The 22565-nt window shown below is 39.0% G+C and overlaps 1 protein-coding gene across 1 annotated transcript in view; it reads left to right on the forward strand.

Annotated features, from left to right (window-relative positions):
• Window positions 1-830: 830 nt before the first annotated feature.
• The window catches only part of LOC101862933 (dynein beta chain, flagellar outer arm), a gene marked incomplete at its 5' end in the record, with an annotated part of 108331 nt that continues 86596 nt past the window's right edge, over window positions 831-22565 (forward strand). Inside the window, 21 exon segments of the mRNA XM_013080521.2 lie at window positions 831-1000; window positions 1884-2077; window positions 3275-3400; window positions 3963-4184; window positions 5340-5488; window positions 6747-6858; window positions 7678-7799; window positions 8963-9157; window positions 10164-10395; window positions 12788-12907; window positions 14248-14415; window positions 14834-14937; window positions 15285-15363; window positions 15607-15725; window positions 16571-16742; window positions 17712-17947; window positions 18620-18842; window positions 19386-19574; window positions 20204-20299; window positions 20799-20995; window positions 21803-21947. Coding sequence (XP_012935975.2) covers window positions 831-1000; window positions 1884-2077; window positions 3275-3400; window positions 3963-4184; window positions 5340-5488; window positions 6747-6858; window positions 7678-7799; window positions 8963-9157; window positions 10164-10395; window positions 12788-12907; window positions 14248-14415; window positions 14834-14937; window positions 15285-15363; window positions 15607-15725; window positions 16571-16742; window positions 17712-17947; window positions 18620-18842; window positions 19386-19574; window positions 20204-20299; window positions 20799-20995; window positions 21803-21947 — 3370 coding nt within the window.

A 22565-nucleotide genomic window follows, 5' to 3' on the forward strand; every position in this document is an offset into this window, starting at 1 on the left:
CCCACCTTTCCAACTCTCCCTTCATATTTCTGCTCCCCTACTCCCCTCACCTCCTTCTCACTTCCTCTCTTCACACCCCTACCCCCTTCCTCTTTCCCACTCTCACCCTCCCCCTCTTTCCCATTCCCCTCTCCCACTCTCGTATTCACCTCCCCTTTTTCCTCCTACCCCCTCCTTTCATCCCCCACCTGCATTTTCTCCGCAGCAAGTCATCAAATCAGCAATCTGTTATATAATACGTACATAAAAATGAGTTTGCTGCATTTTTGTGTTACTTCAGGCATGTTGTAAAGTGAAAGTGGAGCCTTTAAATGTTCAAAATGTAGCAAATTTTTTCAGCCAGCATTGGTCTCATCGGCACAGCAGAAGCCCCCGGTCATGGTAAACTCTAATTCTTCCAATTCTCCTATATCGCTGGAGAAATATTCTCCTGTGCAGATGTATTGGTCATCGTCAGACATTGACCCCTCTTTGTTTCTTTTTATCTGTCTTACTTTTTTCCTGCACTGAATGACCGTTATTCTGTTCTGCTGTAAGCTGACAAAATGGGTTTTCATTTTTGGTGCCCGATTTTTTAAATTTGCTTAATCTATAGCCTGATCAGAGACTCTACTTGTGTGAAAATTATCAAAGTGTAACTGTCTATAATATTTTTGAATAAATTAGAATTCCTGTTTCGGAAGAACGCTTTTTCTTCAATGGTTACACTGACTAAATACCTTTTTTCCCAACACTGCTGTGAATGAAAAAAAGGGGTTTTGTCCGCTGACAGCAGTGTTGATATGCTTCTCGTTACACAAACAAGTGAAACAAAATCCTGTACTCCCCAGACTTGCTTTCTATGAGTTTGTAAACAATGAGGATGCCAAGCGACTGTTTGTCTACATGAAGCCCGGACGTCAGATCGCGGCCACCTTCGTACCTCCCATGGAGCTACAGACAAAGTCCATCTTTTTCCTCAAATGCAACCATGGAACAAAACTGACCAAAGACAACATGGGTCAGTTGAGATGAGGAAATTAATTTTGTTGTCGTTGTAATATATTATACCATAGTGATCGGCTGAACGCCCAATGCTCAGGAGAGCTCCTAAGTGTGCTTTTGCACCGAGCGTGCGTTTACGTGAACCTGTGCAAAGGGGGAAGGGATGCAATCATTTCATTTGCTTGATATTTTAATGATTACTATTACCACCCTTGCCAGAGGGGGGTTGCTTTCACTGATAATGTGATGAAATGTGACTGTTTTATAAAGGATTTCTGGATCGCAGATGTGCGGGTAGCGTTTTGAAAAATGTTTACCTTGTGCAAAAATCTTTTTAAAATGTTGTCTTTGTGTACAGATGCTGAATTCAGACTTTGAAAAAAGTTTACTTCACGCAGAAAGTAGGCAACAATGTCAAAAAATATTTATTTTGTACAAAAATTACAAATGACTTTTTGCACAGATGCTGAAGATGGATTTTGACAAATAACTGAGCAAAAATTACCAAAACGTTTACCCGGTGCAAAAATTTCCAAAATGTTAACTTTTTCCATAGATGCTGAAGTTGGATTTTGAAAAATAACAGTGCTAAAATTATAATTATGTTTGCTTGAGCAAAACTTACAAAAATGTTAAATATGTCCAAAAATCAGAAAGATGTCAACATTGTGCTGAGACACAACATTTGGATTGTCAAAAATGTTAACTTTGTGCAAAAATTAGAGAAATGTTCACTTTGGGCAAAAAATTACAAAAATGTTAACTTGGTGCAAGAATTTAAAAAGACGTTTACTCTGCAAAAATTACAACAAAAATGTTTACTTTTTTGTCACAATTACTCACAAATGTTAACTTTGTGCAAACGTTACGTCAACCAAAAATGTAAACTTTGTGTTCAGATGCGGAGGTGTTCTACATGGACACTACCAGCGTGCCGCTGGAGCACCTGGAGCTGACCATCAGGGAGGTTTTCCTGCCGCTGCTGGCCACGAACACACACAGCCTGGCCAGTGCTGGGGGCAGCGGGGACAAGATCATGGACATACTGCACCGACTCATGGCTGCTGTCGAGGTCTCCCAGGGGCATATAGAGGTCAGGTTTGCTTTTCTCATGTTGTTGTTGCTGTTGTTGTTGTTGTTGTTGTTGTTGTTTTGTTGTTGCTGGGGGGGGCACAGAGACAAGATCATGGACATATTGTACCGATTCATGGCCGTTGTCGAGGTCTCAAAGCGGCATATAGAGGTCAGGTTTGCTTTTCTGATGTTGTTGTTGGTGGTGATGGTGCTGCTGTTGTTGTTTTAGTCATCCTTGTCGTTTTTGCAGTTGTTGTGCTTGTTGTTCTTGTTGCTCATTTTGATGTTCGTGTTGTGGTTGATATTGTTGTTGTTGTTGTTGTTGTTGTTGTTGTTGTTGTTGTTGCCATCCTTGTTGTAGTTGCTGTTGTTGTTGCTGCTTTTTTTGTTATTTTATTGTTGTTTCCATCCTTGTCATTGTTGCAGTTGTTGTTGTTGTTGTCGTCTTCCTAATTGTAGTTGCTGCTGTTGTTGTTATTGTTGTTGTTGTTGTTGTTGTAGTTCTCATCCTTGTTGTCATTGTTGTTGTTGTTGTTGTTGTTGTTGTTGTTGTTGTTGTTGTTGTTGTTGTTGTTGTTGGTAGGGGGTTGGGGGTTGGGATGGGGAAAAAATTCAACTTTTATCTTTATTTTCAATAATTAGGAGGGCAAAAATTAACTTTACTCTTTATTCTCAATAGATATGAAGGCAGAATTAAATTTTTTTCTTTATTCTCATAAGGTATAAAGGCAAAATTTAACTCTTCTCTTTATTCTCAATTATTCTCTTTGCATTATGGCACACACTTGAACAATTTTCTCTGCCTGTTTGAATGGTGTACAAGTGTCTCCCTCTATTCCTAGAGTGGTTGTTCTGGTGTGGTTTGCTCTTTCTTTCCTATCAAACATCTGTGGTCCTGGTCTCTCTTGCATGTTTATGTTTGTTACTCACTTGTAACACCTCTAATCTTCAGCACTTATTTGACCTCGTTGTGGTCAAGTGCTGTAAAACTCTTACTAAAATCCCTCTATTCTACAACAGGGACGGAATGTCTCCCTCTATTCCACAACAGGGAGATATAGTTTGTGAATGGTCTTCCTCTATTCCCCGGCAGGGACAGATAGTTTGTAAATGTCTGCCTCTATTCCACCACAGCGACAGATAGTTTGTAAATGTCTTCCTCTATTCCACCACAGCGACAGATAGTTTGTAAATGTCTGCCTCTATTCCACCACAGGGACGGATAGTTTTGAACCTGCCATCCATTGAGGTTCTGGCAGAGGCTGCCGCTTCACCAACACGACGCGCAGCCGTCCTCCATGTCTTGGAGACAACTGTGATTGGGTGGATCAAACAGATACGGGTAAGAGAATTGAGATTTTTGTGTGTTGAAAATAAGTTGTGGGAAATTTAGTCTTGTACTGATCTAAGTGGTTGGAGGGTGGCAGCGATATCGTTGGTCAGATATATTGTGACCAAAATTTTGCTAAAAATTTTAATTTTGCTACAAATTTTTTTATTGCTTCTTTTTACTCAAAAACTAAGGCTTAACTTTATCCTTGTGATGTTCTGGTGAATTGTCCAGAGATGGAAAAGAAAGGACCAAAACTGACCCATGTTGCTACCTCAGAATTACAAAGTTCTATCTGCTCAGTTCCTAGTTTTGAGAATTTGATGTCAAAGATTGTGAGTTGCACATCATGTCAAAGCTTTTAGAATGCAAATCTTTAAATATCTTAATAATGACTCTGAATAGTCATACGATTTTGATAGAGCAGATAGAACATTTGCATTTTGATCTCATGGTCTTAGTAACTCAAAATAGTCGAAAATGTTTGATAGAACTTTGTTATTCTAAGGTAGCGAATTGACACCTCCAAGAAATTTTTTGAAAAAGTAACTCGCCCATCTGTTGGTCCCCTCAGGGAGTTCTTCGGCATGACCCACAAGCGGACCTGGTCCATCAGTTCGGCAAAGAGCCTGGCCCACTGGATGAGATCCGCATGTGGGAGAAACATCTGTCCCGCCTGGTTTCCATCAATGATCAGCTGGCCTCTGATGTGGCCCGCGACATCCTGCAGAATCTGGAGACGGCTAACAGCCAGTACGCTCATTCCTTCAGTGGTGTGCGCAAGGATATTGCTAAGGTGGGGGTTTTGTGTCTTTGTGTTGTCTGTGATTGACATTGGCCCAGCACACCACTAACCTACCTGTCTGCCTGCCTGCCTGCCTGCCTGCCTGCCTGCCTCCCTGCCTGCCTGCCTGCCTGCCTGCCTGCCTGCCTGCCTGCCTATCAACCCACCTACCCACCTGCCGATTGGCATCCCATGGGGGAAAGGGAGGGCTTCTTATCATCGCCGATCGGCATCTCGTAGGGGAAAAAGTTTTAGAAGCCTTTTCATTTTTGTTGAATTGCTTTGCTTGTTTTCTATATCTCTAAACCATACTCCAGTAGTGCAAAAACACTGTTATTATATATTCAATATTGTTTTCAATTAAATGATTTTTGAATTCCAAATGGTTTTTTTAATCTCACAGAAGTGAAATGCATTAATTGTAGGTCTTTATTGAACGGCATCAATACAGTCTGCATTTTTGGAGATAATGATGAAGACATTGGTTTTAGGTTAAAAAAAAGGAAACATTTTAAAATCACCTGCACAGTCTACTCGAATTTCGAATAACATATCTTTGGTGGGTGGGTTGAGGGCGTCACCGGTAGGTCCTACTTCTTTTCTTTATTCCCTCTGTTTTTTTGTCTGTGTGGATGGTTGGAGCACCCCTCTGATAAGTCCTACTTCTTTTCTACCACTCTGTTGTTTTTGTCTTAGATCTTTTTGCTATTTGCCCTGCACTAGATGACTGCTGTTGTGTCAATGTGCTTCTTTTTACTCAAATAAAATTCCTTACGAACAAAAGTCAGCAGTCTAATTGTTAGGCTTCCAGACTTGTAATCTGGAGGTTGCGGGTTTGGGGGTTCGAGCCGTGGGCCCCTTTTTGTTGTGTCCTTGGGAAAGCAACGTTACTCTAATTTTTCTCACTTCACCCAAGTGGGAATGGATACCCGGCCATAGACAGCGAAAGATCTTGTCAGTAGCCTATGTTAGTGTTTTAGCTCCAACAAATATCACTTTGCACTGTATGCTTCCCAGGAAGTTGAGATTGTTTCAGAGGGCTATCAGATCTGCTGGGGTAATGATATAGATTGTAATACGCATACAGCTTGCTGTTGAGTGGGAATTTGTGCTATACAAATGCTATCTATCATTATTATATAAAATATTCCGAAAAATTTTCCCCAGGCTGAGGCAGAGACGTCCCGTATCCTGAAGTTCCTGTCCACCCTGGAGCCCTGGTACAACCGCCTTCACACCGCCAACACCTCAAAGGAGATTCTCAAACTCTTCAAACCCCTGATGCGTGTGCTCAATCTTGTCTGGACACATTCAACGTAGGTCGAATTTTGTTTGAATATTTTAAAAAAGAAGAATACATATGAAGCAAACCAGAAAAATGGAATATTATATTATTTTCAATGTGCCATTAGTCTCTTCAACAAAAATTTTAAGTCTAAAAGAAATTTGAAAAAGACAATATCTTTGACATGCTGTTGGCTTTTAAAACATTTAATCTGAAAGAAATAACAAAGACAGAACATCATAATATATTTGGTTTGCCTTTAGTTTATAAAAAGAAAAATGAAATTTGAAAGAATAAGTAACAAAGACTGCAACATCATAATAATAGCCGTTAGTCTATTTTAAAAGAATTTTTTATAAGTCTGAAAAAAACCAACACAGACAGAACATTGTATTATTCTGACGTGCCTTTAGTTTTTTTCTTTAAAAAAAATTTAGATGCGAAAGAAACAACAAAGACAGAACAGCATAATATCTTTGGTGTGCTGTGAGTTTTAAAAAATTAATGTTAAATTTGGAAGAAAGAACAAAGACAACCGTCATAATACTTTTTTTGTGCCTTTTGGCTTTTTCTTTTGTAATTATAAGTCTGAAAGAAACAACAAAGACAGAACATCATAATTTTTTAGTGTGCCTTTAGTTCAAAATAAGAAAAAGTAAATTTGAAAGAGGACAACAAAGATAGAACATCATGGTGTTTTTGGAATGCCGTTATTTTTAAATTATGTTTTAGAATATCAATTCTGACTGAAACAACAAAGACTGAACTACCATAGCATCTGGAGAATCCCGTTTGTTTACTAAGTATCTTGGTTCAGTATTGTACCCGTAGTTCTGGTTTGAATCCTGATTGGATCCATCTTGAATTTGAGATAGCATCGTTGAGTTATCAGATCATACGTACTTGCCCACAAGTGACGACTTATTGTTGTGTAAATGTTATCAGGGAATGGGCAAATTTTACTTTACGCTTTGAAAAGTTTTAGTTTTGCTAGAATAGGTTTTGAAACATTCCTTGTTATATAGATGTTATCATCATAAAATTGGCTTGACAATTGTCACTGAACAAGGTTTAGATAATTTCCTTATTGTTGTGTAAATTTTGTCTCAGAACTGGCAAGTTTTACTTTGAGAAGTTTCTCTTTGACAAGTCCCTTTGGTTTAGGTATTGTTAAGTTCCTTGTTATAGATTGTAAATGATATCACAGAACTGGCAAGTTTTACTGTGACAAGTTTTTCTTTGACAAGTGTCACTGAACTAAGTTTTGATACAATTTTGTTGTTGTGCAGATATTATCACCAGATCGACAAGTTTCACCAACTGCTTCGCTTGTTGTCTAATGAGGTCGTTCACCGGGCCATCGCCATGGTGGGGGAGGACATATTGAGAGAGCCTTTGGAGGTTGGTCTGAGTGTGCACTGACTACTTTGTATTTGTGTTTTCATATGGAGATTACGTCTGTGAATCAACGGGTCTTCTTATAAATTAGGAACAAAATCAGTTGCACTGTAAACAGATTCCTTTGCCTCTCTGCATGATAAATAGAGGTAAAAAGAAATGTCTTTTTCAATGTTTTTCCTTTACTTTTTCATTGACTCACAGTAAGTTTCAACGTTAACAAATCTTCATCCTCCTCTGCATAATATGTAGAAGTATGAAAGGAGTCGAGTAAAGATTGAGATCTGTGACGTCTTGCGCATGGTAGAATTTTCCCTAGCATGTGGGGTGCATGAACATGAGGCAACTTCCACCTCCTTCAATTGCAAATATCTTCACTTCTATTGAAAATAGATGGGTACTTTTTTTTCATCAAAGGCAAGGCAAATGAACAGGCTTTAAAATCACACCATTAACTCCATATGTAAAAAAATTCTAGAGCCCCTGATTCTACTGCGTCATAACACTTATACTGACATGGAGCAAAAGTATCTTTCCCTTACATCTTACTGACAAGCAACAAAAATATTTCTCCCTTAATATCTTACTGACAAGAAACAAGAATATTTCTCCAACAATATTTCTTCCTTATATCTTACCGACAAGGAACAAAAATATTTCTCTCATATAATATCTTACTGAAAAGAAGCAAAAATATTTCTACCTTATATCTTACTGACAAGAAACAAAAATATTTCTTCCTTATATCTTACTGACAAGAAAAAAATAATTTCTCCCTTATATATCTTATTGACAAGAAACAAAAATATATTTCTGTTTCAGTCATACTCCAAGTTGAAAGAGGCCTTGCGGGTGTGTGCTGCCTTCAGAGGGACATATCTGGATTTCAAGGACACGGCAGACGATCAAAATGCCCAGAACATTGCTGAGAATGCTGAGAAACTGTAAGTGGTCTTTTTTTCTTCTCAATCACATCACACTTTGAAGTCTGGTATTTATCATATACTGAGCTGCCCTGCTCAGTTTTTGTATTGGCCTGTACAGCTTCTCTTGTAGTGTCAATGGGTTTGGCCATGTTTCTGGTCTCAGGGCCCTGTGTGTCCTGCACTGCTGGAGGATGTATTGTGTGTGTGTGTGTTTGTTTGTGTGTGTGTGTGTGTGTGTGTGTGTGTGTGTGTGTGTGTGTGTGTATGTGTGTGTGTGTGTGCAGTACTTGCCAGCCTGGTAATTTTTTATGGATGGTGGATGGTGGGGATCATCCAGATTGTGACACATCTCATTTTATGACCCGTTTGGAACGACAGTCAAAACTGTCGAAGATGGCCATCCAATGTCGTGGAGAAAAAGTGGCCTTATCAGACCGGTGGCCATCTTATGCTGTGTCATTATAACATATGTGTCGCAACGCGGTGGAATCAGGCGGTTGTCAATTTTTGGGCATGTGGAGATATTGGTATCATTTGATAGCATATTTATTTACCTTGCTTTCACAGCAAAAAAATACCCATCCGTCTCTGATAGAAGTCGAACTATTTGCAATTGAAGGAAGTAGGATCGCTTGGTTTCAGTGGTAAAATTAATGAGAAAATGGCCGCCAAAGTTTGGTAACTTCAATAGCTTCAGAGGCCTTGAAAATTGAAAAATCACATATTTTGGGCCTTTAATCTACGTTTTTCAGTAAAATTTACTTGGAAATGTGTTTTTATATGGACATAAAAGGTGTGGAGCAAAAAAACAAAACTTTGATAAAAAATGCAAGATTGGCAGAAAATTGCCTGTTTCTTGAATTTCATTATTTGACGAGCGCCTCTTTTCACCATGATACCTCACATATAAAATATTCGAGAAAGTAAATAGGAAGTGTCTGTTTGTACAGGTGATTGTCTTATTCAGGCCATTACACAAGGTGACCTTTTTACACTGTGTCATTATAACTATAAAATACTCGTAGGAGTTAATGGGGCCGTTTGTACTGGTGATTGTCTTAAACAGGTGGCCAAAACAACAGGTTTGACTGTACATATAGATTGGCAGTATGAACATTTTAGCCTCTTTACTCACCGTTCTATTTTTAGTTTATGGTGGATTTTTTTGTGTTCTTATTCAGGGCGGCCCGTCCCCACGGCAACTTGTTCAAGACCAAAATGTACGGTCCTCACGCATACACGCCACGCTATGGGCTGCGTCAGCTGGATGGAGGATCTTCAACGGACTCACTCAACGAGGAAGAGTTGTGGACCGACAGTCCCTGGCCTGCCAGGAATGCGCCGTGCTTCGATTTGCTCAACAGCTTTATGGAGAGGTAAATTTGAGAATTGGAACCCGTGGGGTAAAAGGTCAAAGGGAAGACCACATGGAACTGGGAGAAGAGTTACAGAAATTGATGTACAGAAAAAGTGGGAAGACATGGAATAACATCAAGAGGCTAGCACAGGATAGGGGAAAAGGAAAAGTATTTGTAAGTGGCTTATTCTCTGATCCAGGGTGAGAAAGGCAATGATGATGATGATGAACTTTTAGGAGCGGATGGGTGGGTGAGGTGAAAAGACCAGTCATGCACTCATGCTAGACCACCGTATTCCTACCTCAGAATTACACACTTCTATCTGCTCAGTACCTAGTTTTGAGAAACTTGACGTCAACACTTTTGAGTTTTGCAAAATGTCAAGTTTTTTCAAATGCAGTTCTTTGAATATTGTGATAATGACTCCGACTATTCTTACTATTTTGATAGAGTGGATAGGACATTTGGTTTATGACCTCATGGTCTTAGTAACTCATAACAGCCTAAAATGTCAGATAGAACTTGGTAATTCTAAGATAGTGTTATGTTAGTGTAGTTGAGTGATAATAACAAATCGTTGCCCAGATATTGAAATGTACTAAGCCCAAAATGTTGAATTTATTTTTTTCTATTGCAGTTTCTTAAGTTGTGGTATATATTGTTTGCATGTGCTTGAGAATGTCTGGTCAATGTTCAAATTCAAAATGTTGAAAAAAGCCAGACAAAATACATAATGTAGGTAGGCCTACAATTGTTAAAACAATGAATTTTTTTTCTTCTGTTTCCTGTAAAATTTTGTTTTCTGGGTTTTGTACATTTTAACCGCTTGCCGTTATAATGCTTTTTATTTTTTTCATTTTAGTGAGTAGTTCGAGGGCACGACTGGATGGTCCTTTTTTTCTGTTATTCTGTAGTTTCAGTGTGTCTGTCTCGCTTTGCCCAAGCATAAAATGACTGTTATTATGTCAATGTGTATCAATTTTTCTTTACTCTAACACTCACAAAAAAAATATGTTTCTAACAGATGCAACGATGTCCTCGAACTTGTGGAGACGACCAGACATTTCCGTCTTCTGGCAGGAGCTGCTGAAGTGGGAGGGGCTGGAAGTTCGAGTCTTGATGCTATGGTCAAAGAACTTCACACTCGCTACACTCTGGCCATGAAGGATTTCTTCTCACAAGTCAAGAATGTTCTCAGCATCGATGGCTCGCAGAATTTTGAGAGAGCTTTCTTCAACTTCCGCACCACTGTTAAGGTTGGTAATCTGGGGAAAATCTTTTTCCTGCAAGTGCAGAAGTTGCTAGACAAAAAAAGCAATAGAAAAGATTGAAAGAGAAAAAGGAAATGGAAAGCTTTGCTTTTTCCTAATGAGTTTGTTTGAGAAAAGAGAAAGATATTGACGCTGTAATGGTTATTTATAATTGAGAAAAAGTAAGGCAGAGAAGACAAGAGCATTAGAGGGAAGGAACAGAGGTAGGAACTACCAGTGGCATGTTCTATGGCCACCAGCAACTAATCTCCAGCAGATGTAGGAGAAATAAAAATGGAAAGGGAACTAAAAAGATCATTCTTTGCTAAAGAATCAGTGACTTTTCAAGTCAGTTTTGAACTTTTTCCCATAAAATACATAATATAGGTAAAAATGAATGTTTCTTATAATTTGTTCTCGTTATAATCTAAATAGACATTAATATGAGAAAGAGTAAGTCTTGAGTCAAAGTCGTATTCTATTATAGGATATGAAAATGAAGTTACAGTCAAAACTGTGTAAGACGGCCCCCCATTGTTGAGGAGGAAAATAGTAGTAATAGACTGGTGACCATCCTACAAAGTATCATTTTAATGTAATAAAAATGCAAGGGAGAAAATATTCTGGGAAGTGACCGCTTGTACAGAATGGGAAGTGGCTGTTTGTGCAGGTGATTTGTCTTGTACAGGTGGCAGTTAGAGCAGGTTTGACCGTATTTTTTATTTTAAAAAAAAAAGTTGTTCATTGCTTTCCTTGACCTTTTTTTTTTTGTTGTTGTTGTAAGGTGTACTGACAAAATGAGTTATTTCTTGGAATTTAGCCACATAGAAATAGATGTGTCAATTTTACATTTTGAGTTTATATACTCTATATGAAATAATAAAAGAAGCGTTGAACTTGAAGAAAATGGCCTCGGTTTAAACTCTACAAATTTGACTATTTGACTCCTATGTTGATTTTCAGACGATGTCTCCATTCACTTATTGCGAGAAGTAGCTCATGTTGTCAGTATGCTTTACTTTAACTCTTTCACTACCAGGGGGTTTTCCTCACCTGGACTGGCCTAATCTGTGACCTACCTTCTGATTCTGCCTACCCTCAGAAAGTTAAAGATTTTGAGTTCAATTGTCAATATTAGCCACATGTAAATGAAGGGGAAATAATGACCTGTCTCAACATTTTGACATAATGATCATTCTTCAGCCTGAGATAAAAAGTAGGGGTTCAAAATGTGTTGGTGGGAAAAAAATTGTACTCGAGTTTAATAATTTCAACTTACCGTCTGAATATCTTTGTTTCTGCTTTGTCAATTCAGCTGATAATCCAGTATATTGTTTGAACACCATTTTTGTACAGTCCACACAAATTGTATGTCCATTGAATCAATAATAAAAAAGTTACAAAAAGTAAATGAAACCACTGAAAACGTCAAAGCAACAAAAATTTTTTTTTTAAAATCCAGAATGCTGGGAGGCTGTGACTGTGACTAGTATCAGCTCTAGTATTATCCCCAACACTAGCATCTACTTCAGCAACATCTACTTTATTTCTCTTTCCTTTATCAACGACTCTTTTTCTTTTCATAGGCCTTTTTCCCTTACTAGTATAAGGCAACACAGCTCTCTCAACTGTCTGACCACGCCCACCTTCTGTGTTGTCCTGATCATCGCCGTTTTCACTCTACACTGAAGGTCATTGTCATCGTCTTGAATCCATAAATCTAACAGTTCTCGAGCTTTAGTGGCTGAAAACCTTGATGGATGGCTAGTACCGGGTCTACTGCGATCTGGTGGATCTATTTGTAAACAAAACACACTTTAGAACAGTACGGCACTCGCAAAAATATTAAAAAAACCCAACTAATTCTATGAACCTGCCTGAATTTTTCAATTTCCAGTGAAGGAAGGAAGTAGAGTGTTCATTTCAGAATCTTGGACTTGATTTTCGTTTATATTGTTACAAAAGTAGGACTGTTTTTGAAGCAGAAAATGGAGAGCCGTGAAATACGGCTTGTGGTCCAGAATTGAGAGTAATGTGAGCCGTGAAACATGGCTTGCGGTAGTGAATGAGTTAAGTATTGTGTCATGATTTGGTACCGAATATTGGTAAGTTATAAATAACAGTGTTAATGTAGTCGTTTCTGCTAGAGTTAGCTTATTTAGAATAACAAAAAGAGACACTTAAAAAAAAAAATGCTCTTTTAAAATAATAAAAATAATGTTGATGAACGTCATGATGTCTTCTATTTCAGTCTTTGGAGAAGAAGAGTTATGTATATAATTTGTTAATAGTTTGAGTTAAGTGTTTAGAATAACGAAATGAAACACTTAAAGAAAAAAATTCTTTTTTGAAAGGAATGATAATAATTTTGACAATGTCATGATTTCTTGTATTTCAGTCTTTGGAGAAGAGATTGTCCGGTATTCTGCGTCTGGCATTTGAGCAGTGTCCCACTGTGGAAGCTCAGCTACGTCTGCTAGAGGTGTTTGAGGGAATCAGCGGGAGAGAATTGGTGCAGGTGAGGGCGCGCGCGCGTGTGTGTGTGTGTGTGTGTGTTTGTGTGTGTGTCTGTGTGTGTGTGTGTGTGTGTGTGTGTGTGTGTGTGTGTGTGTGTGTGTGTGAGTTTGAGAGACAAAGCTGTCTTTCACAGTGGAAGCTCAGCTTCGTCTTCTTGAGGTGTTTGAGGGAATCAGCTGGAGAGAATTGATGCAGGTGAGGCGTGTGTGTGTATGTGTGTGTGTGTGTGTATCTCTGTGTGTGTGTGCGTATGTGTGTGTGTGTGAGCAGTATCCCACAGTGGAAGCTCAGCTATGCCTTCTGGAGGTGTTTGAGGGAATCAGTGGGAGAGAATTGGTGCAGATGAGTTGTTTGTGTGTGCGTCTGCTTGTATTTATGTGTGTGTGTGTGTGTCTGTATATCTATGAGTGTAGAGACACATCTAACTACATCTTCTGGAAGTTTCTGAGGGCAGACTTCCTCTCTAATTATTTGATTTAAATGTTTTGCGATGCAAAGGAACCAGGCACTTGTCGTTTTTTTTTGGCATGTAGAGTTTCTGGTATCTTTTTAGTCTTCATGCTTGGTCATTAGCCTTGCTTTCGATGAAAAAAAATTCCCATCTATCTTAAATGGAAATCAAGATGTTTGCTATAAAAGGAGGTGGAGGTCACCTGGTTTCACAGGTTAAATTAGTGAGAAAATGGCTGCCAAAACTTGGTGACTTCCATAGCTTGAGAGTCAGTGGAAACTGAAAATTTACACTTTTTTGAGACTTTAATCATTTTTCAGTAAAATCCAAACAGAAATATGTATTTTTATGGACATTAATTCTTTAAATCCTGAGTTTTTTCCACCGTTTCCCAGAGTTTTTTCTACAGTCACCTAAACCTGGAGCACTATTGTCTCATTATATAACCCCTAAAGCTTGCCTCCAATTTCTAAATTGCGAAAACAAAGGCTTAGTCATTACTAAAAAACTTGGATCGGGAATACTTCTGAAAAACAAGCGAAAACTAGCACTAAATAAAACGAAAATGTTGTCACTAGTGTCAAATACTCCCAGCGTCCGACGGGGAACAGGGTTATTACCGCCGGATGCTCAGCGTCCGGTGGGGTTTAAAGAGTTAAAGATGTTGAGCCAAAAAAAAAAAAATTGATAAAAATTGCCAAACTGGCAGAAAAATGCATTTTCTACTTTTCCAGTATTTTGATGAGCGCCTGGTTTCGCCACAATGCCTCAGATAAAGTACTATATAAATTGCCATTCTGGAGGAAAAATGGACAATTTCTATAATTTCACTATTTTGACAAGCGACTGATTTCACCACAATGCCTCACAATTGATTCCTCACCCCTCAGATCCACCTGAAGGACATTGACAGGCTTGTAGTGGACAACTTCACACAAGAGCTGCAGCAGGTCCAGAACATCTTCAAAGAGTACAGCATCTCCCCGCCCTCGCACTACAACATGCCTCCCACCGTCTCCAAGCTCATGTGGGTTCGAGCCCTCAAGGAGAGGATCATGGTCAGTCTTTGGTTGTCCTTCTTCATTGGCATTGTCGTTATTGTGGTTGTCGTTATCATCATCATCATCATTGTTATTCATCATCAGCATTGTCATCATCATCGTCATTGTCCTTGTCTTCACCGTTGTCGTCATGATGATGATGATGATGATGATGACCATTGTCATTATTATTATCATACTATTCTTCTTCTTCTTCTTCTTCTTCTTCTTCTTCTTCTTCTTCTTCTTCTTCTTCTCATCATTATCACTATTATTATCATTTTTATAAATATCATAATTATCACTATTATTAGTATCAATATCACTACTATTATTATCGTTATTATCATTATTGATTATTAATTATTAAAGTTCTCTTCTTCCTCCTCCTCCTCCTCCTCCTCCAATGCAATATACTATATCTTCCTGTCCTCAGATCCCCATGGAGAAGATGAAACAAGTGAGCTCTCACTCCCTGGAGGGAGACAGAGGCTGGCAGATGAGAGATTTGTACGCCGATGTCATGAAAGACCTAGAGAAGTAAGTCCCGCAAGAATGGTCTATCGACTGCTTCGTCGTAATGGGGAAAATTGTGATGGAGGGTGAATTTGTGTTTCACCGAGCATTAGTATTATTTTAGATCTCAATAAGTAAAGGGTTGATCAATGGATTCCTTATAGGTAGATCCAATTTGTATCATTGTATCAAGTTTCAAACAATGATCATTTTTAAACGAAATTTTTATTGGCCTAGGATTGTAAATGTGGAAAACTTTTCGGCCCAGTCAGTATGTTCTATATTTCTTGTATTCTCTTTTTTTTTCTTTTTTTTTGTGGACGAAATTTATCTCCCTCATTTAGGCTACTCATCTATGTTTTTTTCTCCAGGTTCCATGCGGACATCATTTCCCGTTGGCAGACGGACGTCATGTCCGAACTGACGCACAAACTTAAGCAGCCTCTTCTTGTGAGTAAGACTTAAGATTGGCTTTCTCCGAGAACTAACTGTGGAATAAAGCTGATAATAATAATAATATTACAATTGTTTGCATTTATACCACTGTGTTCAGACTGCCGAAAAATAAGAAGATGGTATAACATTGGTTGATTTTAAATATAATTTATGTTCCTTTGTTCAGATTGTAAAAAAAATGTAAAGATGATATAACAATGGTTGATTTTTAAATATAATTTATGCTTCTGTCTCTAGATTGCGGAGGAATATGATGACGACATCGATGTCCGACCTCAGATCATCCACGTTAACCTTGACCCTCAGCTGTTGCTTCTCTTGCGAGAGATTCACTACCTCAGTCAGCCCCCCTTCAGGTGAGTGCTGGTTAGGTGGGATGTGTGTGGGTACGGAACAAGGTGGGATGTTGTGGGCGTAGGTGGGATGTTGTGGGTATAAGAACAGGTACGATGTTGTGGGAACTGGTGGGATGTGTGTGGGTACTTGACAAGGTGGGATGCAGTGGGCACAAATGAGATGTCTGTCTGTAGAGGTAGGATGTTGTGGGAACAGGTGGGATATTGAGGGTACACATGGAATATTTTGGTAACAGGTAGGATGTTGTGGGTATAGGACCAAGTAGAATGTTATGTGTACAACCAAATTTGTCTCAACTGTTGCTCTTTTATTATTACGTTTCCAGCATCCATCTTCTTAAATCAGCCAAATTGGCTGGTGAGGCCACCTTAGTTGACAATACGGTTCAACCAGATAGGGTTAAGGTCCTGAAATGTTTCTCTCGCCAGCTGATTGAGGAGGAGGATAGGGAGGCAGAGGCCAGTACTGCCGTGGAGAGGATGATGCTTTTGGGAATAAAAAAAGGAAGCGGAAAATCTGGCATCATTGCAGGAAAGAACAGAAGAACGTTCAACCAGATGTGCACTGGCACAATCAGTAGAAGGACCCTCGGCAACATTTTGGAGAGAGCAACGGAGCATCAATGGACATGTCCGGAGTTCAGGGATGTTGCTTCCTGAAACAAGAACAAGAACAAGAACAAATCAGCCAAAGAGCTGCTATGGTTGACCAACTCCCAACACTTTGGCGTAATTGCAACAAAGCTGAAGTCAGATTTGGTGGGATAGGCAGTGTGGAAGCAGCGTGTCTCTTAAATCAATTAAAATTTGTGTCAACCATTGCTATTTTGTTTTCATATTTCCAGCATTCATCTTCCGGAATCTGCCAAAGAGCTGCTTCGTTCGACCAACTCTCAACACCTAAGTGTGACGGCAACGAGACTGGAGACAATCGTGTCCAAGTACAATGCCATCATGAGGTCCATCACGGCGTTTGAGAGACCCATGTTTGAGAGGAAGCTGGTGCAGATTGATCACGTAAGTCGGCCCGTTTGATTTCTCAGAAGTTTTTGTCTCTTAGAAGGGTTTTTTGAGTGGGTGGATTGTGAGTAATCTGGTGTGGTTTGCCCCTTCTTTATACGGTTTTGCTTGTAAAATGCAGTTTGCTCCTTATTTTCTATATATGTGAGGCATCATGATCAAATCAGGCGCCCGTCAAAATAATGAAATGGAAGAAAACGTCATTTTTCTTCCCGTTTGGCAATTTTTATGGAATTTTCATTTTTTGTCTAAACACTTTATGTGATTTTAAAAACACATTGCTGTGTGGCTTTTACTGAAAAAACGTTGAATAAAGGCTCAAAAAACGTAAATTTACAGTTTCCTTTGACTCTTAAGCTTTGGAAGTCGCTGAACTTTGGGGGCCATTGTCTCTCTAATTTTACTTCTCAAACCAAGTGACCTCACCTGCTTCAATTCAAAATATCTCGACTTCTATCAAAGACAGATGGATAATTTTTTCTTAAGAAGCAAGACAAATGAACAATATTTAAGATGACACAAACAAATCCATATTCCCAAAAATTGATGAGTGCCTGATTCCAGCGCGTAGTAACACATATGGGTTTTGTGAGTGGGTGGTTGGTGGATGCTCTGGTGTGGTTTGCTCCTTCTTTCCTATACGGATTTTGTGAGTTGAGTTGACTGTATGGTTGTCTAATGTTCTGGTGTGGTTTGCTCCTTCTTTCCTATCAAACATCTGTTGTTCTTATCTACCCACCTTCTTTTTTGTGTTTGTTACTCTCTCATAACATCTATAATCTTTGCTACTTATTTGACCTTATTGTGGTGCAAGTGTCTTAAAGCTCTTGCTAAAACTAAAACTAAACTAATACATTAAATGACTGCTATTGTGCTGTTGAGTGTCTTTTTACTTAAACTTAAACAGAACTTAAACTCAAACTTATATTCGACAATCAAAATTTGATTATCGTATATTTCTCCCAGCTGTTGGAAGATGGCCTCCAACATCAGACGTGGAAGATGAAGGAGTCTGCGGACTTCATCGAGTCGGCCATGTCCCTAGTGTGCCTGGACGTCCACCAGAACCTGGACGTTGTCCAAACCAACTGTCACGAGATCGCTGAGATGACCATGTCCTGGTCTAAGGGCACGCTGGACGTGTTCAGCGCAAGGGAGAAGACTCGCTCTTATTCCATGGAAGAGTTGCTGGAACTACACAAGTGAGTTACGCATGCAGGCTCTCACATACACGCACATGCACACACACGCACACTCACACACATACACACACACACACACACACGCACACACACACACACACACACTCAAAACATGCGCACACAAAAACAAAACGCACACATACACAGAAATGCACACACACAGATACACACACACAGACATAGATACACACACAAACAAACACACACTCTCACACACATATACCTACCCTGTCCTTGTGAAGTTGAAGGAGCTGTATAAATACTCTATAAATATCCAATATTCTTATACCTAGGTGATGATCGGAAATGTTATCAGTAATAGTTTGCTCCTGAGTTTTATTTCTTTTATTTGTACCTTGCAAAAGGCTTACTCTTTACTCAAAATGAAACGAAAACAACCAAACTAACACATAAGTAAGTACACTATGAATATCCAATATTCACATCCATAGGTGGAGATGGAAAATACTATCAATTATAGTTGGTTCCTGAGTCTTCTCTCTTTTTTTATATGAAACTTGCTAAAGGCTTACTTTTTACAAAAACCCCCAAAACAAAACAAAAACAAAACTAAAACAGTCATAAAAAAGAAAATCAACAACAGCCTCCGCCAAGAAAAACCCCCCAAACCAATAACAAATTAACTCACAGAAGATTCTGCGTATATTCCAGACAACTGAACGACGAACTGGAGAGCAGCGTTGTCCCGGCCGGCAACCGCATCCACAGCCTGGTCGGTGAGTCGTACGAGGTCGTCCAGATCTCACAGGCATCGCCGGCTTGGAAGGACTACGTGGACTACATCGACGCTATTGTGCTGGACGGCCTCAAACAGGCCACGCTGGCCTCACTGCGCGTCATGATCAACACGCTGGTGCAGGCCAATATGGTGGAGGTAATGCACCAGTTGTCTTTTCTTGGGAGGGGGGGAGGGAAGAGACCGTAATGATGATGATGATGCTGAGAAATAAAATGATTAATAAAAAATCATAATTGTATTGATAATAATGATAATGATAATAGTAGTAATAATTATAATAACAATAATCATAATCGTAATGGTACTTTTGATGACAGTAGATCCATCATAACAATTAATAATAACATCAATGATAATAGAAATGATAATGGAAACAGCTTTTGATAATAATGATAATGATAATAATAAGTATAATAATAATGATAGAAAGACTATAATATTATCTAAAATAATAAAAATGATGGTATTAATAAAAGAGGAGCTAGTACATTGCAACATGTTACACTTGGTGACTCAAATTGCAAAGTCAAAGTGTTCATGAAAAATGAATGGGGCCAAACAAAATATGAAGAAAAGGAGCATGTGTAAGAAGAAAAAAAAACCTACCCCAAAAACCCAACAGATTGTACAGTGTCTTCTCATTTTCCTTGAATTATCTCTTTGTCTTCTTACCCCCAGGACCTGACTGCAGAAGAGACAGAGGTCCTGCCCATACTGACCATCCGTCTAGAGCTGATAGAGAACAACGTGGCTTTCCGTCCACCGCTTGACCAGTCCACCTCGGTGGTCAGCGTCCAAGAGCTGGTGCAGACTTGGCTGGACAGTTACCTGGCCAGAGGGAAACTGGTGGTCATGTTAGGGCCAAAGGTCAGTGTTATTTGTGTGAGGGGGGGGGGGGGTTGATGATCACAAAGTTGTTTCTTCTACTGCAAGCTGAGTCAACATAAGCAATTTTATCACCTGAGAAAAAAAAAAAAAAAAAAATGTATCAAAAGTCTGCTTTATGCTGGCCATATTTTATTCTAGCTGCCCACCTTCTTTCAGCATGCCAATCCCAGAGCTTTGCCCTTTGAGCCCTTACCACCTGTACACCATTGGTGTGTAAAACTGCCCATATGTCTAGCCACCGGAACAGCGCTGACAGAGCCGCTATCCCTAAATCGGCCCGCCAGAGGCAAAACACATGTGGGAAGACCTTGTTTACTATAGGAGATTACTGATTATTTTGAAAACCTTTATGAATTTAGATCTAGTAATGATGAGTGAGGACTACCCTGAGTGGGATGTAGAATGTGATTCTGATGATCACATGAATGTTAGTAATATATCACTCAGGAGCTGAGGCTGAGGGGCACGGTAGCATCAGGAGATGAGGGCTCAAAGGTTTAAGGCTTAGATTATCTTATAATATTGCTTTTGGATGAAAATAATAAGAGTGTTGAATTAAAATCAATAATGTATGAAATATACCTTAAATGAATATTTTATTTCTCCAGGGTTCCTATGAAGATTACATCCGGGCAGATGACGAAGTGCAGCAGCTTCTGACTGATATTGGCAAAGTTGTGGATGACAACAGTGAAGAATGCAAGGTATGTGAACATAGAGCGGGTAGCATTGGTTTGAATGGGGTGTTCTTGAACTTGTTGTTTTACTTTTTAGGGATCTACTTTGCGATGGCCTATTTTGTACTAGCTGCTTGTTTACCCTCAGCATGGCAGCCTGGAGCTGAGGGCTTAGATCATCTTATAATATCGCTTTTAATTTTCCACTATAGTTATGACTAATTAATGGTCCCCATCCAACCCATCTTGGGGTATGTTATCCCCATCTCTCAGCATACTGTCCCTATCTTGTGGCGTATTATCTTCATTTTGCTGTATGTCAGCCCCTTCTTACGTTTTTGTTATCTCCTTTTTTCTGTATGTTATCCCCATTTTATGCTATAACATCCCCATTTTATGCTTTGACATCCCCATATTATCGCCATCTTGCGATATTGATATCCCCTTCTTTCTGTATGTTATCCCCACTTTATGCTACGACATCCCCATTTTATCCCCATCTTGCGGTATTGTTATCACCCGCCAGAAACTGCTGGACGTGTTCAAGGAGTACGCCTTCCTGTGGCAGCAGGACGTCACGCAGACCTTCGAGGACTTCCTCAGCGGTTTCATCACGCCCAACCCGCTAAGGACCCGCAGCGCTCAGAGGACAGCGGCCGAGAGGCAGGCAGCCAATCAGCAGGGGTACGCCGCCAAGTCGGAGAAATCTTCCCAGGCCTCCAGGTATGTGTGCTGCCGTGGCTGTTGCTGTCAAAATCATCACTTATCCGTCAACCCCTTCTGTTGATAGTTTTCTGGGGTGTTTTAAAATGTCTTATTTATTCAGTTTTTAAAATATAAACCAAGTTGTATGTTTTTCATTCTCTGAATGCTTTGCAGTGTTTTGCATAACTTATTTTCCTTTTGCTCTCTGGCTTTGTGGAGATTTAACACTTTGTGGAAACCTGTTTTGGGGGAGGGTTTCGGGGGGGGGGAATAAATGATAAAGCTACTTTAAACGTTATTCATAAAATTATTAAACAAAAACTGTAAACCAGATAAATATTTATTGAAAATTACAGTAAAATGCAAACCTGCCAATCAATTTACGTTCAAAACTAAGTCTTCCTCAATAATCCTCCACCTAAAGTTACCTAACCAAAAATGAAAATAGAAAGCTGAGATTTCCAGAAATGCAGTGGAGTAATATAAAATATGAACCGACCGTGTCTATTCAAAGCTGTAAGTGTAACAACCAACATAACAACTTACTAAAGAAATTTGAATGACAACAAAAAAATAAGGCTGTCTGCAGCTTTTCAGATCACAGCTTGGCTTGTCTAGAGTCTGTCAGTACAAGAGGTTATACTCGTATAGGATAGAGCTCTATATAACTGCAATCTATTATTATTTTTTGTATTATAATAATAATAGTAATAATAATAATAATAATAATAATAATGATTATTATTATTGTTATTATTGTTGCTATTATTATCATTATTATTATTATTATTATTATTATTATTAGCTACTTCTTTTCTCCCACAGAGCTTCGTCAGCCAAGAGCGCCATCTCTGCAGAGGTTTTGGAGCACGCCGAACGCACGTTCCTCACGCCGAAAGCTGCGCAGGAGGGGGAGAAAACGAACGTACCGTCGCTGGACGAATTTGATCAGGAGATTGATACCTACAGAGTGAGTGGGGAGGTGGAGTGGCGTGAGGGAGAAGAGGGAAGGAGTGGGGTTGAGGGAGATGTTGTGGAGAAGTGAGAAGGATTGTTGCCAAGAGAGAGGAATTGCGGCGGAGGATGTTGGTCCAGAATGTCATGTTGTTCTTGAAGTTTTCATTGTGATGGTAGTCTAAATTTTCATTTTATTCGTGCCTATTTTGTTTTGAAGATAACCTAAACTTTCATTTTATTTATGCCTTTTTTGTTGTGATAGTAGTCTAGAATATCGTTTTATTCTTCAATTTTTTGCTGTAATGATGGTCTAGATTTCATTATATTCTAAAATTCTTCATATTAATGGTAGTTTAGAATATTTTTTTGTTCTTGAATTCTTTGCTATAAAGATAGACCAGATTTTCTTTATATTCCTGAATTCTTAGTTGTGATGGTCGTCTAAAATATCATTTTATTCTTGAATTCTTCATTATGATAGTTGTCTAGAATATCCCTTTATTCTTGAATTCTTTGCTTTTATGATATTCTAGAATTCTTAGTTGTGATGATTGTCTAAAATATGATTTTACTCTGGAAGGCTTCTTTGTAGTGGTTGTCCAAATCATTTTTTATTTTTGCCTTCTTCGCC

The sequence above is a fragment of the Aplysia californica genome, unplaced genomic scaffold (assembly GCF_000002075.1).
Source record: "Aplysia californica isolate F4 #8 unplaced genomic scaffold, AplCal3.0 scaffold00090, whole genome shotgun sequence".
Classification (NCBI taxonomy): Eukaryota; Metazoa; Mollusca; class Gastropoda; order Aplysiida; family Aplysiidae; genus Aplysia; species Aplysia californica.